At 48.1% G+C, this 13832-nt stretch overlaps 1 protein-coding gene and 3 long non-coding RNA genes across 10 annotated transcripts in view; 2 read left to right on the top strand and 2 right to left on the bottom strand.

The window, feature by feature from the left end:
- Window positions 1-330: 330 nt before the first annotated feature.
- On the bottom strand, window positions 331-1440 carry LOC123740230 (uncharacterized). 4 transcript variants are annotated; one of them, XR_006768220.1, is made up of 5 exons: window positions 1247-1440; window positions 1121-1182; window positions 888-1073; window positions 673-843; window positions 331-610 (listed from the first exon to the last, which is right to left on the bottom strand). It is a non-coding gene; the product is annotated as an uncharacterized lncRNA (long non-coding RNA). The 4 variants fall into 4 exon arrangements; XR_006768221.1 differs by lacking the exons at window positions 1121-1182; window positions 1247-1440 and adding an exon at window positions 1183-1246 and having other exon boundaries at window positions 341-610; window positions 888-1011; XR_006768223.1 differs by lacking the exons at window positions 1121-1182; window positions 1247-1440 and adding an exon at window positions 1183-1229 and having other exon boundaries at window positions 341-610; window positions 950-1011.
- Window positions 1441-2330: 890 nt separating this feature from the next.
- Window positions 2331-3568, top strand: LOC106594269 (uncharacterized). The gene is made up of 2 exons (XR_006768224.1): window positions 2331-3141; window positions 3265-3568. It is a non-coding gene; the product is annotated as an uncharacterized lncRNA (long non-coding RNA).
- A 1423-nt stretch (window positions 3569-4991) lies between these two features.
- Window positions 4992-13832, bottom strand: part of LOC123740232 (serine hydroxymethyltransferase, cytosolic) — a 57438-nt gene continuing 48597 nt past the window's right edge. For 3 of the 4 annotated variants that reach the window (XM_045714008.1, XM_045714006.1, XM_045714009.1), the window contains 4 exons: window positions 11457-11579; window positions 8223-8339; window positions 7985-8095; window positions 4992-6156 (listed from right to left, as the gene is read on the bottom strand). In XM_045714008.1, coding sequence (XP_045569964.1) covers window positions 5984-6156; window positions 7985-8095; window positions 8223-8339; window positions 11457-11579 — 524 coding nt within the window. In that variant the 3' untranslated portion in view covers window positions 4992-5983. Of the gene's footprint in view, window positions 6157-7138; window positions 7344-7984; window positions 8096-8222; window positions 8340-11456; window positions 11580-13832 lie in introns of those variants that run through there. The other variant, XM_045714007.1, reaches the window with a different exon arrangement.
- On the top strand, window positions 6152-7113 carry LOC123740233 (uncharacterized). Its single transcript, XR_006768226.1, has 3 exons — window positions 6152-6285; window positions 6390-6567; window positions 6939-7113. It is a non-coding gene; the product is annotated as an uncharacterized lncRNA (long non-coding RNA).

Raw genomic sequence — 13832 nt, 5'->3', positions numbered from 1 at the left:
CCTTTATTCTGCCAGTTACCTGGTGGACGACCCGACCTCTTATTAAAACACTGTTGGAGTTTCCTTTATTCTGCCAGTTACCTGGTGGACGACCCGACCTCCTATTAAAACACTATGTTGGAGTTTCCTTTATTCTGCCAGTTACCTGGTGGACGACCCGACCTCCTATTAAAACACTATGTTGGAGTTTCCTTTATTCTGCCAGTTACCTGGTGGTTGGTGGACCTGGAGTTTCCTTTATTCTGCCAGTTACCTGGTGGACGACCCGACCTCCTATTAAAACACTGTTGGAGTTTCCTTTATTCTGCCAGTTACCTGGTGGACGACCCGACCTCCTATTAAAACACTGTTGGAGTTTCCTTTATTCTGCCAGTTACCTGGTGGATGACCCGACCTCCTATTAAAACACTGTTGGTGTTTCCTTTATTCTGCCAGTTACCTGGTGGATGACCCGACCTCCTATTAAAACACTGTTGGAGTTTCCTTTATTCTGCCAGTTACCTGGTGGTTGGTGGAGGACCTGGAGTTTCCTTTATTCTGCCAGTTACCTGGTGGACGACCCGACGTCCTATTAAAACACTGTTGGAGTTTCCTTTATTCTGCCAGTTACCTGGTGGACGACCCGACCTCCTATTAAAACACTGTTGGAGTTTCCTTTATTCTGCCAGTTACCTGGTGGTTGGTGGAGGACCTGGAGTTTCCTTTATTCTGCCAGTTACCTGGTGGACGACCCGACGTCCTATTAAAACACTGTTGGAGTTTCCTTTATTCTGCCAGTTACCTGGTGGACGACCCGACCTCCTATTAAAACACTGTTGGAGTTTCCTTTATTCTGCCAGTTACCTGGTGGTTGGTGGACCTGGAGTTTCCTTTATTCTGCCAGTTACCTGGTGGACGACCCGACCTCCTATTAAAACACTGTTGGAGTTTCCTTTATTCTGCCAGTTACCTGGTGGACGACCCGACCTCCTATTAAAACACTGTTGGAGTTTCCTTTATTCTGCCAGTTACCTGGTGGACGACCCGACCTCCTATTAAAACACTGTTGGTGTTTCCTTTATTCTGCCAGTTACCTGGTGGTTGGTGGAGGACCTGGAGTTTCCTTTATTCTGCCAGTTACCTGGTGGACGACCCGACCTCCTATTAAAACACTGTTGGAGTTTCCTTTATTCTGCCAGTTACCTGGTGGTTGGTGGAGGACCTGGAGTTTCCTTTATTCTGCCAGTTACCTGGTGGAGGACCCGACCTCCTATTAAAACACTTTATGTTGCTGTTTCCTTCACAAGGTTCATTTCCATCTTGCTGTTTGTTGAAAGGTCAAGATGTTTGGATGTGTATTTTATTCTTCTGATTGTTACAGATTGGCTAAATGCAGACAAAATGCAACCCAAAACAGTCTTACCACAGTGTGCTTATTGTGTGTGTGTGTGTGTGTGTGTGTGTGTGCGTGTGCTTATTGTGTGTGTGTGTGTGTTGCGTCAGGTCTGCTTTCACCTAGTTATGTATAGCTGTTGTGTTTCAATGTCAAAGTATTATTCAGGTCCTGAGGGCCAAAACATTTCTGCTTTCTCTTCCTACCTGATGTCCCCAGGTCTGAATGAGTCTCTCTACCTGATGTCCCCAGGTCTGAATGAGTCTCTCTACCTGATGTCCCCAGGTCTGAATGAGTCTCAGGTCTGAATGAGTCTCTCTACCTGATGTCCCCAGGTCTGAATGAGTCTCTCTACCTGATGTCCCCAGGTCTGAATGAGTCTCTCTACCTGATGTCCCCAGGTCTGAATGAGTCTCTCTACCTGATGTCCCCAGGTCTGAATGAGTCTCTCTACCTGATGTCCCCAGGTCTGAATGAGTCTCTCTACCTGATGTCCCCAGGTCTGAATTAGTCTCTCTACCTGATGTCCCCAGGTCTGAATGAGTCTCAGGTCTGAATGAGTCTCTCTACCTGATGTCCCCAGGTCTGAATGAGTCTCTCTACCTGATGTCCCCAGGTCTGAATGAGTCTCAGGTCTGAATGAGTCTCTCTACCTGATGTCCCCAGGTCTGAATGAGTCTCTCTACCTGATGTCCCCAGGTCTGAATGAGTCTCTACCTGATGTCCCCAGGTCTGAATGAGTCTCTCTACCTGATGTCCCCAGGTCTGAATGAGTCTCTCTACCTGATGTCCCCAGGTCTGAATGAGTCTCTCTACCTGATGTCCCCAGGTCTGAACGAGTCTCTCTACCTGATGTCCCCAGGTCTGAACGAGTCTCTCTACCTGATGTCCCCAGGTCTGAACGAGTCTCTCTACCTGATGTCCCCAGGTCTGAACGAGTCTCTCTACCTGATGTCCCCAGGTCTGAATGAGTCTCTCTACCTGATGTCCCCAGGTCTGAATGAGTCTCTCTACCTGATGTCCCCAGGTCTGAATGAGTCTCTCTACCTGATGTCCCCAGGTCTGAATGAGTCTCTCTACCTGATGTCCCCAGGTCTGAATGAGTCTCTCTACCTGATGTCCCCAGGTCTGAATGAGTCTCTCTACCTGATGTCCCCAGGTCTGAATGAGTCTCTCTACCTGATGTCCCCAGGTCTGAATGAGTCTCAACCTGTTGTCCCCAGATCTGAACGAGTCTCGGGTCTGAACGAGTCTCGGATTACAGGTAGAGGATGAGAACCAGTAGTGTTTCGTCCCTCCAGGACCAGAAAGAAATAGCCCTTGGCTAGATTCAATCTGATCCGCAGAAGATCCGGGTTATAGTTCACCTTTAAAAAAAACCAAAAAGGTAATTTACGATTGAGCCTACTGTTAACGTGGAAACTTTACCTTTTAATAAGGTGCACAGCCGAAAAGAGGAGATCGGATTTGAATCTAGGAACAGCTTCCTCCCTCCCTCCAGTCCTAACGAGGGGTGAGAGATATATATATATATGGGTCCCGTGTGGCTCAGTTGGTAGAGCATGGGTGTTTGCAACGCCAGGGTTGTGGGTTCGATTCCCACGGGGGACCAATACGTGGGGGGGGGGGGAAATGTCTGAAATGTATGCATTCACTACTGTAAGTCGCTCTGGATAAGAGCGTCTGCTAAAATAACTAAAATGTAAATGTTAATAACTGATCTAGGATCAGTTTCCTCCCTCCAGTCCTAACAGGTCACCATTAGAGAGGTGATATATATATATATATATATACTGATCTAGGATCAGTCCTAACAGGTCACCATTAGAGAGGTGATATATATATATATATAACTGATCTAGGATCAGTCCTAACGGGTCACCATTAGAGAGGTGATATATATAACTGATCTAGGATCAGTCCTAACAGGTCACCATTAGAGAGGTGATATATATATATAACTGATCTAGGATCAGTCCTAACAGGTCACCATTAGAGAGGTGATATATATATATAACTGATCTAGGATCAGTCCTAACAGGTCACCATTAGAGAGGTGATATATATATATATATATATATATATAACTGAACTAGGACCAGTGTTAAACAGAGCTGAATGTCTGTCTGGTTCATACCATTTATGATGCTGATGTATTGTTATTATAATGACATTAAATTATTGAATGTTTCTGTCGATTTGTAAAGTGGTTGGGTGTTGTTACTGAGATGGCTCCAACCTGGACGATGATGATCAGTATTAAAGATAAAACGCAGCCGGTTCCTCTCCGGTCGGATAAAACGCAGCCGGTTCCTCTAAACGGTCGGATAAAACGCAGCCGGTTCCTCTAAACGGTCGGATAAAACGCAGCCGGTTCCTCTAAACGGTCGGATAAAACGCAGCCGGTTCCTCTCCGGTCGGATAAAACGCAGCCGGTTCCTCTAAACGGTCGGATAAAACGCAGCCGGTTCCTCTAAACGGTCGGATAAAACACAGCCGGTTCCTCTAAACGGTCGGATAAAACGCAGCCGGTCCCTCTAAACGGTCGGATAAAACACAGCCGGTTCCTCTCCGGTCGGATAAAACGCAGCCGGTTCCTCTCCGGTCGGATAAAACGCAGCCGGTTCCTCTCCGGTCGGATAAAACGCAGCCGGTTCCTCTAAACGGTCGGATAAAACGCAGCGGTCCCTCTAAACGGTCGGATAAAACACAGCCGGTTCCTCTCCGGTCGGATAAAAACGCAGCCGGTTCCTCTCCGGTCGGATAAAACGCAGCCGGTTCCTCTCCGGTCGGATAAAACGCAGCCGGTCCCTCTAAACGGTCGGATAAAACACAGCCGGTTCCTCTCCGGTCGGATAAAACGCAGCCGGTTCCTCTAAACGGTCGGATAAAACGCAGCCGGTTCCTCTAAACGGTTGGATAAAACGCAGCCGGTTCCTCTAAACGGTCGGATAAAACGCAGCCGGTTCCTCTAAACGGTCGGATAAAACGCAGCCGGTTCCTCTCCGGTCGGATAAAACCCAGCTGGTTCCTCTAAACGGTCGGATAAAACGCAGCCGGTCCCTCTCCGGTCGGATAAAACGCAGCCGGTCCCTCTAAACGGTCGGATAAAACACAGCCGGTTCCTCTAAACGGTTGGATAAAACACGGTCGGATAAAACGCAGCCGGTTCCTCTAAACGGTCGGATAAAACGCAGCCGGTTCCTCTAAACGGTCGGATAAAACGCAGCCGGTTCCTCTAAACGGTCGGATAAAACGCAGCCGGTCCCTCTAAACGGTCGGATAAAACGCAGCCGGGTTCCTCTAAACGGTCGGAACAAACGCAGCCGGTTCCTCTAAACGGTCGGATAAAACGCAGCCGGTTCCTCTAAACGGTCGGATAAAACCCAGCCGGTTCCTCTAAACGGTCGGATAAAACACAGCCGGTTCCTCTAAACGGTCGTGTAACTGACTAGGTATCTTTCTCTTTCAAATGTGTATATCTGGAACCAAATCCTAATGGCCGACGGGCTCTATATTTACCCACAATGCATCCTCTAAATCACACCCATTGATTCACACATGCCGTCTACAGTGTCGTTCATCTTCTGAAAAACAAGAGAGACAGTAGAGACTGAGGTGTGTTCCACATATTAGAGTTTTATTTGTCTTGGGTTTCGTTACATCAAACCGTTAAGGCAGAGGACAAACCGGTCAGTCAAACCGTTAAGACAGAGGACAAACCGGTCAGTCAAACCGTTAAGACAGAGAAGGGAAACAGTCAGTCAAACAGTTAAGGCAGAGGACAAACCGGTCAGTCAAACCGTTAAGGCAGAGGACAAACCGGTCAGTCAAACCGTTAAGGCAGAGGACAAACCGGTCAGTCAAACCGTTAAGGCAGAGGACAACCCGGTCAGTCAAACCGTTAAGGCAGAGGACAAACCGGTCAGTCAAACCGTTAAGACAGAGAAGGGAAACAGTCAGTCAAACCGTTAAGGCAGAGGACAAACCGGTCAGTCAAACCGTTAAGGCAGAGGACAAACCGGTCAGTCAAACCGTTAAGGCAGAGGACAAACCGGTCAGTCAAACCGTTAAGGCAGAGAAGGGAAACAGTCAGTCAAACCGTTAAGGCAGAGGACAAACCGGTCAGTCAAACCGTTAAGGCAGAGGACAAACCGGTCAGTCAAACCGTTAAGGCAGAGAAGGGAAACAGTCAGTCAAACCGTTAAGGCAGAGGACAAACCGGTCAGTCAAACCGTTAAGACAGAGAAGGGAAACAGTCAGTCAAACCGTTAAGGCAGAGGACAAACCGGTCAGTCAAACCGTTAAGGCAGAGAAGTCAGTTTTGCAGGTCAGCGGTCAAGTTTTCAAGATAAAGGATGATGATGTGGTAGATTGACATCTCTTCTTGAATTTCCTTCATCTTGACAAGCCGACCTGCGACACATTCTGGGATTGTAACAACAGTGGACTCACGGGAAAAAAAAAATCAGAATAGTTTGAGTTGGGTTTTTTTTTTTGTTCTTCCCTACAAAACGTTGAGAAAAGGAGATGGGAAGTTTATTCAACAGGGTGCAACAGCAGAGGGGGAAAAAGGCAATCCAGCAGTGAGAACCATCGGACCCCGGTCTTCTAAAGTTCCTCCAGACCAGGCATGGGGAACCTCCCCGCGAAAGCTTCCACCTCGCCCCTCAGCTCTGCTACCCGTTCCTGGTGCTTGGCCTCCCCTGCAAGGGCCTCCTTAAACTCCTTCAGGGTGACCTTGGGCTGCAGAGAGGCCTGGACGTCCAGGGTAATCTGGATACCTGTAGGGAGAACGAGGGGTTGAGAGGTCAGGGGTTAGAGGTGGCCTTGGGCTGCAGAGAGGCCTGGACGTCCAGGGTAATCTGGATACCTGTAGGGAGAACGAGGGGTTGAGAGGTCAGGGGTTAGAGGTGGCCTTGGGCTGCAGAGAGGCCTGGACGTCCAGGGTAATCTGGATACCTGTAGGGAGAACGAGGGGTTAGAGGTGGCCTTGGGGGTGCACGAGGGGTTAGAGGTGGCCTTGGGCTGCAGAGAGGCCTGGACGTCCAGGGTAATCTGGATACCTGTAGGGAGAACGAGGGGTTGAGAGGTCAGGGGTTAGAGGTGGCCTTGGGCTGCAGAGAGGCCTGGACGTCCAGGGTAATCTGGATACCTGTAGGGAGAACGAGGGGTTGAGAGGTCAGGGGTTAGAGGTGGCCTTGGTCTGCAGAGAGGCCTGGACGTCCAGGGTAATCTGGATACCTGTAGGGAGAACGAGGGGTTGAGAGGTCAGGGGTTAGAGGTGGCCTTGGGCTGCAGAGAGGCCTGGACGTCCAGGGTAATCTGGATACCTGTAGGGAGAACGAGGGGTTGAGAGGTCAGGGGTTAGAGGTGGCCTTGGGCTGCAGAGAGGCCTGGACGTCCAGGGTAATCTGGATACCTGTAGGGAGAACGAGGGGTTGAGAGGTCAGGGGTTAGAGGTGGCCTTGGGCTGCAGAGAGGCCTGGACGTCCAGGGTAATCTGGATACCTGTAGGGAGAACGAGGGGTTAGAGGTGGCCTTGGGGGTGCACGAGGGGTTAGAGGTGGCCTTGGGCTGCAGAGAGGCCTGGACGTCCAGGGTAATCTGGATACCTGTAGGGAGAACGAGGGGTTGAGAGGTCAGGGGTTAGAGGTGGCCTTGGGCTGCAGAGAGGCCTGGACGTCCAGGGTAATCTGGATACCTGTAGGGAGAACGAGGGGTTGAGAGGTCAGGGGTTAGAGGTGGCCTTGGTCTGCAGAGAGGCCTGGACGTCCAGGGTAATCTGGATACCTGTAGGGAGAACGAGGGGTTGAGAGGTCAGGGGTTAGAGGTGGCCTTGGGCTGCAGAGAGGCCTGGACGTCCAGGGTAATCTGGATACCTGTAGGGAGAACGAGGGGTTGAGAGGTCAGGGGTTAGAGGTGGCCTTGGGCTGCAGAGAGGCCTGGACGTCCAGGGTAATCTGGATACCTGTAGGGAGAACGAGGGGTTGAGAGGTCAGGGGTTAGAGGTGGCCTTGGTCTGCTAGCTGGACATCTAGGGTCAGCACTATGTCTATAGACACAGAGGTCAGGGGTTAAAGGTCAGGGGTTAGAGGGGCCTTGGTCTGCTAGCTGGACATCTAGGGTCAGCACTATGTCTATAGACACAGAGGTCAGGGGTTAAAGGTCAGGGGTTAAAGGGGCCTTGGTCTGCTAGCTGGACATCTAGGGTCAGTACTATGTCTATAGACACAGAGGTCAGGGGTTAGAGGTCAGGGGTTAAAGGGGCCTTGGTCTGCTAGCTGGACATCTAGGGTCAGTACTATGTCTATAGACACAGAGGTCAGGGGTTAAAGGGGCCTTGGTCTGCTAGCTGGACATCTAGGGTCAGTACTATGTCTATAGACACAGAGGTCAGGGGTTAAAGGTCAGGGGTTAAAGGTCAGGGATTAGAGGGGCCTTGGTCTGCTAGCTGGACATCTAGGATCAGTACTATGTCTATAGACACAGAGGTCAGGGGTTAAAGGTCAGGGGTTAAAGGTCAGGGATTAGAGGGGCCTTGGTCTGCTAGCTGGACATCTAGGGTCAGTACTATGACTATAGACACAGAGGTCAGGGGTTAAAGGTCACCTCTGTGGATGAACTCTGCGACCTTCCTGAAGTCTTCCTCAACCATTCCCCTGGAGGTCAGAGCAGGAGAGCCGAACCTCAGACCGCTGGGACGCAATGCACTCTTATCACCTACACACACACACACACACACACACACACACACACACACACAGGGTCAGTTCCCACACACACACATATAGACCACTGGGACACAGAGCACTCTCATCACCTACAGAGGACAGTGTCTGTTACTTACCTGGGCAGGTGTTCTTGTTGCAGGCGATGGCAGCAGCTTCTAGAACCTTCTCAGCTCGTCCTCCGTCCGTCCCGCTAGGCCTCAGGTCCAGTAAGATCAGATGGTTATCAGAACCCCCTGGACAACATAAACACAACCATACCACAACATTAACACAACCATACCACAACATTAACACAACCATACCACAACATTAACACAACCATACCACAACATTAACACAACCATACCGCAACATTAACACAACCATACCACAACATAAACACAACCATACCACAACATTAACACAACCATACCACAACATAAACACAACCATATAGCAACCAGGGATGTGACAAATTGACCATTTTTCTTAATGTTTAAAAACAACAGCATTGGCACCTGTACTACCGTTACTGTACCTAAATTCTGCCAGCAGTGGTTTGGGCCTCACAGTGCGTTTGGGTATCGCGGTGCGTTTGGGCGTCGCGGTGCGTTTGGGCGTCGCGGTGCGTCCCCTTTTCAGACGGTGAAGCATTGGCACCTGTACTACCGTTACTGTACCTAAATTCCACCTCGTAATGTTGGCATCTCCTTCTCATTTAACATCTCAAAGTGTTACCATACAGGACTTTGCTGCTGTCGCCATTTGTCCAACTGTTTAACAACGATGACGTAGTTGTGAAGAGTCTACTCCAAAACAATCGATTCCTCGGCTCCTTGCACGTCGACTCCAATTTCTGAGTGTCAAGATTCACTTCCCGCCGGGATATCGACATCTTAAGATTCAGTATTTTTTGGAACGGTGAGAGACTGATTAGTTACCGTACTTCCGAGAACAAACACTCACATCTTTCATAGCGAGGAGAGAGGGGTATCTTAAAACCCCCCGCAGATTTAGGAAGGTTAAAACCCCCCCTCAGATTTAGGAAGCTTAAAACCCCCCCTCAGATTTAGGAAGCTTAAATCCCCCCCTCAGATTTAGGAAGCTTAAAAACCCCCCTCAGATTTAGGAAGGTTAAAACACCCCCTCAGATTTAGGAAGCTTAAAACCCCCCCTCAGATTTAGGAAGCTTAAATCCCCCTTAGATTTAGGAAGCTTAAACCCCCCCTCAGATTTAGGAAGCTTAAACCCCCCTCAGATTTAGGAAGCTTAAACCCCCCTCAGATTTAGGAAGCTTTAAACCCCCCCCCTCAGATTTAGGAAGCTTAAAACCCCCCCTCCCCTCAGATTTAGGAAGCTTAAACCCCTCCCCTCAGATTTAGGAAGCTTAAACCCCCCCCCTCAGATTTAGGAAGCTTAAACCCCCCCTCAGATTTAGGAAGCTTAAACCCCCCCTCAGATTTAGGAAGCTTTAAACCCCCCCCTCAGATTTAGGAAGCTTAAAACCCCCCTCCCCTCAGATTTAGGAAGCTTAAACCCCTCCCCTCAGATTTAGGAAGCTTAAACCCCCCCCCCTCAGATTTAGGAAGCTTAAATCCCCCTTAGATTTAGGAAGCTTAAATCCCCCCTTAGATTTAGGAAGCTTAAACACCCCCCCCTCAGATTTAGGAAGCTTAAACCCCCCCCCTCAGATTTAGGAAGCTTAAAACATCCCCCTCAGATCTAGGAAGCTTAAAACATCCCCCCTCAGAGTTAAACGGTTCCCATTTATTCTATGAGTTTATCTGCCCATATGAAGTCATTATGGCACGACTATACTTTTTAAAGAAATGTCTTTTGGCGGGGTAATTGGTATTTATAAAAAAAAAAAAAACTGGGAGCCATTCTGAAGTGGTTAATTGTATCTGTATGTACATGGCTGTATTATGTAATGCATGTGAATTAATATAATTCATTTAGATCTGATTACATGTTGTTGAGTAATGGGATAAAGTTATCATTATATATGTTTGTTGTCACTTATTAAGCCTCCTCAGTATTTCATATGTTTTTAAAAGTTGTATATCATGAGGTATTCTTCTTCTATTTCCATGTAAATTTGATATCCTAAAATGTTGGATTATTCTGAAAATAATTTTTAACAAAAAAAGAGGGGGGTTGGGGGTGAGGGGCATTGAGTTTTTAATTATTAGTAAAGGTGTATCAGTAGATCGTCGGTAAATAAATTGAGTTTTTTGTTCATGGTTTGCCAATTTTGATACCCGTTAACGTTTCGGGTCCCATATCTTAGCAGTTCAATTACCACTGGCAAACAGGAAGGGCGACAGGGGACATCCCTGTCTCGTGCCCCCTTTTCTAAAGTTATTTCATCAGATAATGCTTCATTTTGGTATATTTTTGCAGCTTTGATTGAACAACAAGCTACACACGTGAAGGCTACAGGTATTTTTTAATGGGGCGCACGTCATAAAAAAACTACATTTAAAAAGTTTGTTTTATCAATTTTATATAAAAATAAATAAAATGTCAATGTTAAAAATAGGCCTATAAATTGTTTTTTTGTGCAAAAATGAATACTCAAGTATTTTAATATTAACGTCCATTGTGATATTGAATAACCGTGCCCATTCCTAGTTAACACACAGGGTTAACAACAAGTATTGTAATATTTACTTTATCTGTATTTTCTTTACCCCTTTTTCTCCCCAATTTCGTTGGTATCCAAATTGGTAGATACAGTCTTGTCTCATCGCTGCAACTCCCGTATGGACTCGGGAGAGGCGAAAGACCGAGAGCGGTGCGTCCTCAGAAACCCAACCCAGCCGCACTGCTTCTTGACACAATGCCCATCCAACCCGGGAAGCCAGCCGCACCAATGTGTCGGAGGAAACACCGTACACCTTGCGACCTGGTCAGCGTGCACTGCGCCCGGCCCGCCACAGGAGTCGCTAGAGCGCGATGGGACAAGGACATCCCTGCCGGCCAAACCCTCTTCCTAACCCGGACGACGCTGGGCCAAATTGTTCGCCGCCCCATGGGTCTCCCGGTCGCGGCCGGCTGCGACAGAGCCTGGACTCGAACCCAGAATCTCTAGTGGCACAGTTAGCACTGCGATGCAGCGCCTTAGACCACTGCGCCACTCGGGAGGTCCTCAACTATTGTAATAGTAACATCTGTTGGGATAAGGAATAACCGAGGCCATTCCTAACAGCAGCGTTTCCAGAACTAGCACTACACAGGTCCTAGGGCAAAACCCCCCCCAAATATTCACCCCTTGGGGTCCCCAGGACCCAGTTCGGGAAACCTTGGCTTACAGCCTGTCCAACACAGGTGTTAGTCTGTTAACCACAACCATGACGTTATTGTCTCACCGGTGACGATCTTGTACCCGAGGTCGATGAGGGCGTTGGCCATAGCTCTGCAGTTAGAGAGCACCTGGTACTGATATGCCTTAAACTCTGGGGTTAGAGCCTGCTTCAGGGCTACCGCCACACCTGGAGAAACATTCACACACATTAACCCTTAACCTCTGGGGTTAGAGCCTGCTTCAGGGCCACCGCCACACCTGGAGAAACATTCACACACATTAACACACATTAACCCTTAACCTCTGGGGTTAGAGCCTGCTTCAGTGACATCACAACACCTGGAGAAACATTAACCCTTAACCTCTGGGGTTAGAGCCTGCTTCAGTGACATCACAACACCTAGAGAAACACATACAGTGCATTCAGAAAGTATTGAGACCAACTTGGCTTTTTCCACATTTTGTTACGTTACAGCATCATTCTAAAAATGGATTCAATATTTTTTTCCCCTTATCAATTTACACACAATACCCCATAATGACATCACAATACCCCATAATGACATCACAATACCCCATAATGACATCACAATACCCCATAATGACATCACAATACCCCATAATGACATCACAATACCCCATAATGACATCACAATACCCCATAATGACAAAGCAAAAACTGTTTTTTTGGAATATTTTGCAAACAGAAACATCACATTTACATAAATATTCAGACCGTTTACTCAGTACTTTGTTTAAGCATCTTTGGCAGCGATTACAGTCTTGAGTCTTCTTGGGTATGACGCTACAAGCTTGGCACACCTGTATTTGGGTAGTTTCTCCCATTCTTCTCTGCAGATCCTCTCAAGCTCTGCCAGGTTGGATGGGGAGCGTCGCTGCACAGCTATTTTCAGGTCTCTCCAGAGATGTTCGATCGGGTTCAAGTCCGGGCTCTGGCTGGGCCACTCAAGGACATTGAGACTTGTCCCGAAGCCTGTCCTGCGTTGTCTTGGCTGTGTGCTTAGGGTCGTTGTCCTCTTGGAAGGTGAACCTTCGCCCCAGTCTGAGGTCCTGAGCGCTCTGGAGCAGGTTTTCATCAAGGACCTCTCTGCACTTTGCTCCGCTCATCTTTCCCTCTATCCTGACTAGTCTCCCAGTCCCTGCCGCTGAAAAACATCCCCACAGCATGATGCTGCCACCACCATGCTTCACCGTAGGGATGGTGCCAGGTTTCCTCCAGACGTGACGCTTGGCATTCAGGCCAAAGAGTTCAATCTTGGTTTCATCAGACCAGAGAATCTTGTTTCTCATTGTCTGAGAGTCTTTAAGTGGCTTTTGGAAAACTCCAAGCGAGCTGTCATGTACCTTTTACTGAGGAGTGGCTTCCGTCTGGACACTCTACCATAAAGGCCTGACTGGTGGAGTGCTGCAGAGATGGTTGTCCTTCTGGAAGGTTCTCCCATCTCCACAGAGAAACTCCGGAGCTCTGTCAGAGTGACCATCGGCTCATCGGTCACCTCCCTGACCAAGGCCCTTCTCCCCCCGATTGCTCAGTTTGTCCTTGGCGGCCAGCTCTAGGAAGAATCTTGGCGCTTCCAAACCTTTTCCATTTAGGTTTAATTAAACCTTTGTTTAACTAGGCAAGTCGGTTAAGAACAAATTCTTATTTACAATGACGGCCAAACCCGGACGATGCTGGTCCAAATTGTGCGTCGCCCTATTTACACTCCCAATCACAGCTGGTTTGTGATACAGCCTGGAATCAAACCAGGGTCTGTAGTGACGCCTCTAGCACTGAGATGCAGTGCCTTAGACCGCTGCGCCACTGTGTCCTTGGGGACCTTCAATGCTGCGGAAATTTTTTTGTTGTTGTTTGCTACCCTTCTAAATCCCAGATCTGTGCCTCGAACACAATCCCCGTCTCGGGACAAACAGTTTGACCTCACGGCTTGGTGTTTGCTCTGACGTGCACAAACATCTCAAGGATGATCAATGGAAACAGGAAGCGTCGGAGCTCAATTTCAAGTCTCACAGCAAAAAAAGGGGTCCTGAATACTTATGTAAATAAGGTATTTCTGTTTTTAATTATATATTTGTAAACAATTATAAAAACCTGTTTTCACTTTGTCATTCTGGAGTATCGGGTGTATATTGAAGAGGAATATATTTATTTTTTTTTAAATCCATTTTAGAATAAGGCTGTAACGTTAACAGAATGTGGAAAAAGTCAAGGGGTCTGAATACTTTCCGAATGCGCCGTAAATACTAGATCACTACACACACTGGGTGGTTGTGAGGTGACCTGGCTACTTTACCTGGCTACTTTACCTGTCATAGTGAGGTGACCTGGCTACTTTACCTGTCATAGTGTGGTGACCTGGCTACTTTACCTGTCATAGTGAGGTGACCTGGCTACTTTACCTGGCTACTTTACCTGTCA

Source organism: Salmo salar, unplaced genomic scaffold (genome assembly GCF_905237065.1).
Source record: "Salmo salar unplaced genomic scaffold, Ssal_v3.1, whole genome shotgun sequence".
Classification (NCBI taxonomy): Eukaryota; Metazoa; Chordata; class Actinopteri; order Salmoniformes; family Salmonidae; genus Salmo; species Salmo salar.
This window is presented reverse-complemented; position numbering and strand designations above follow the sequence as displayed.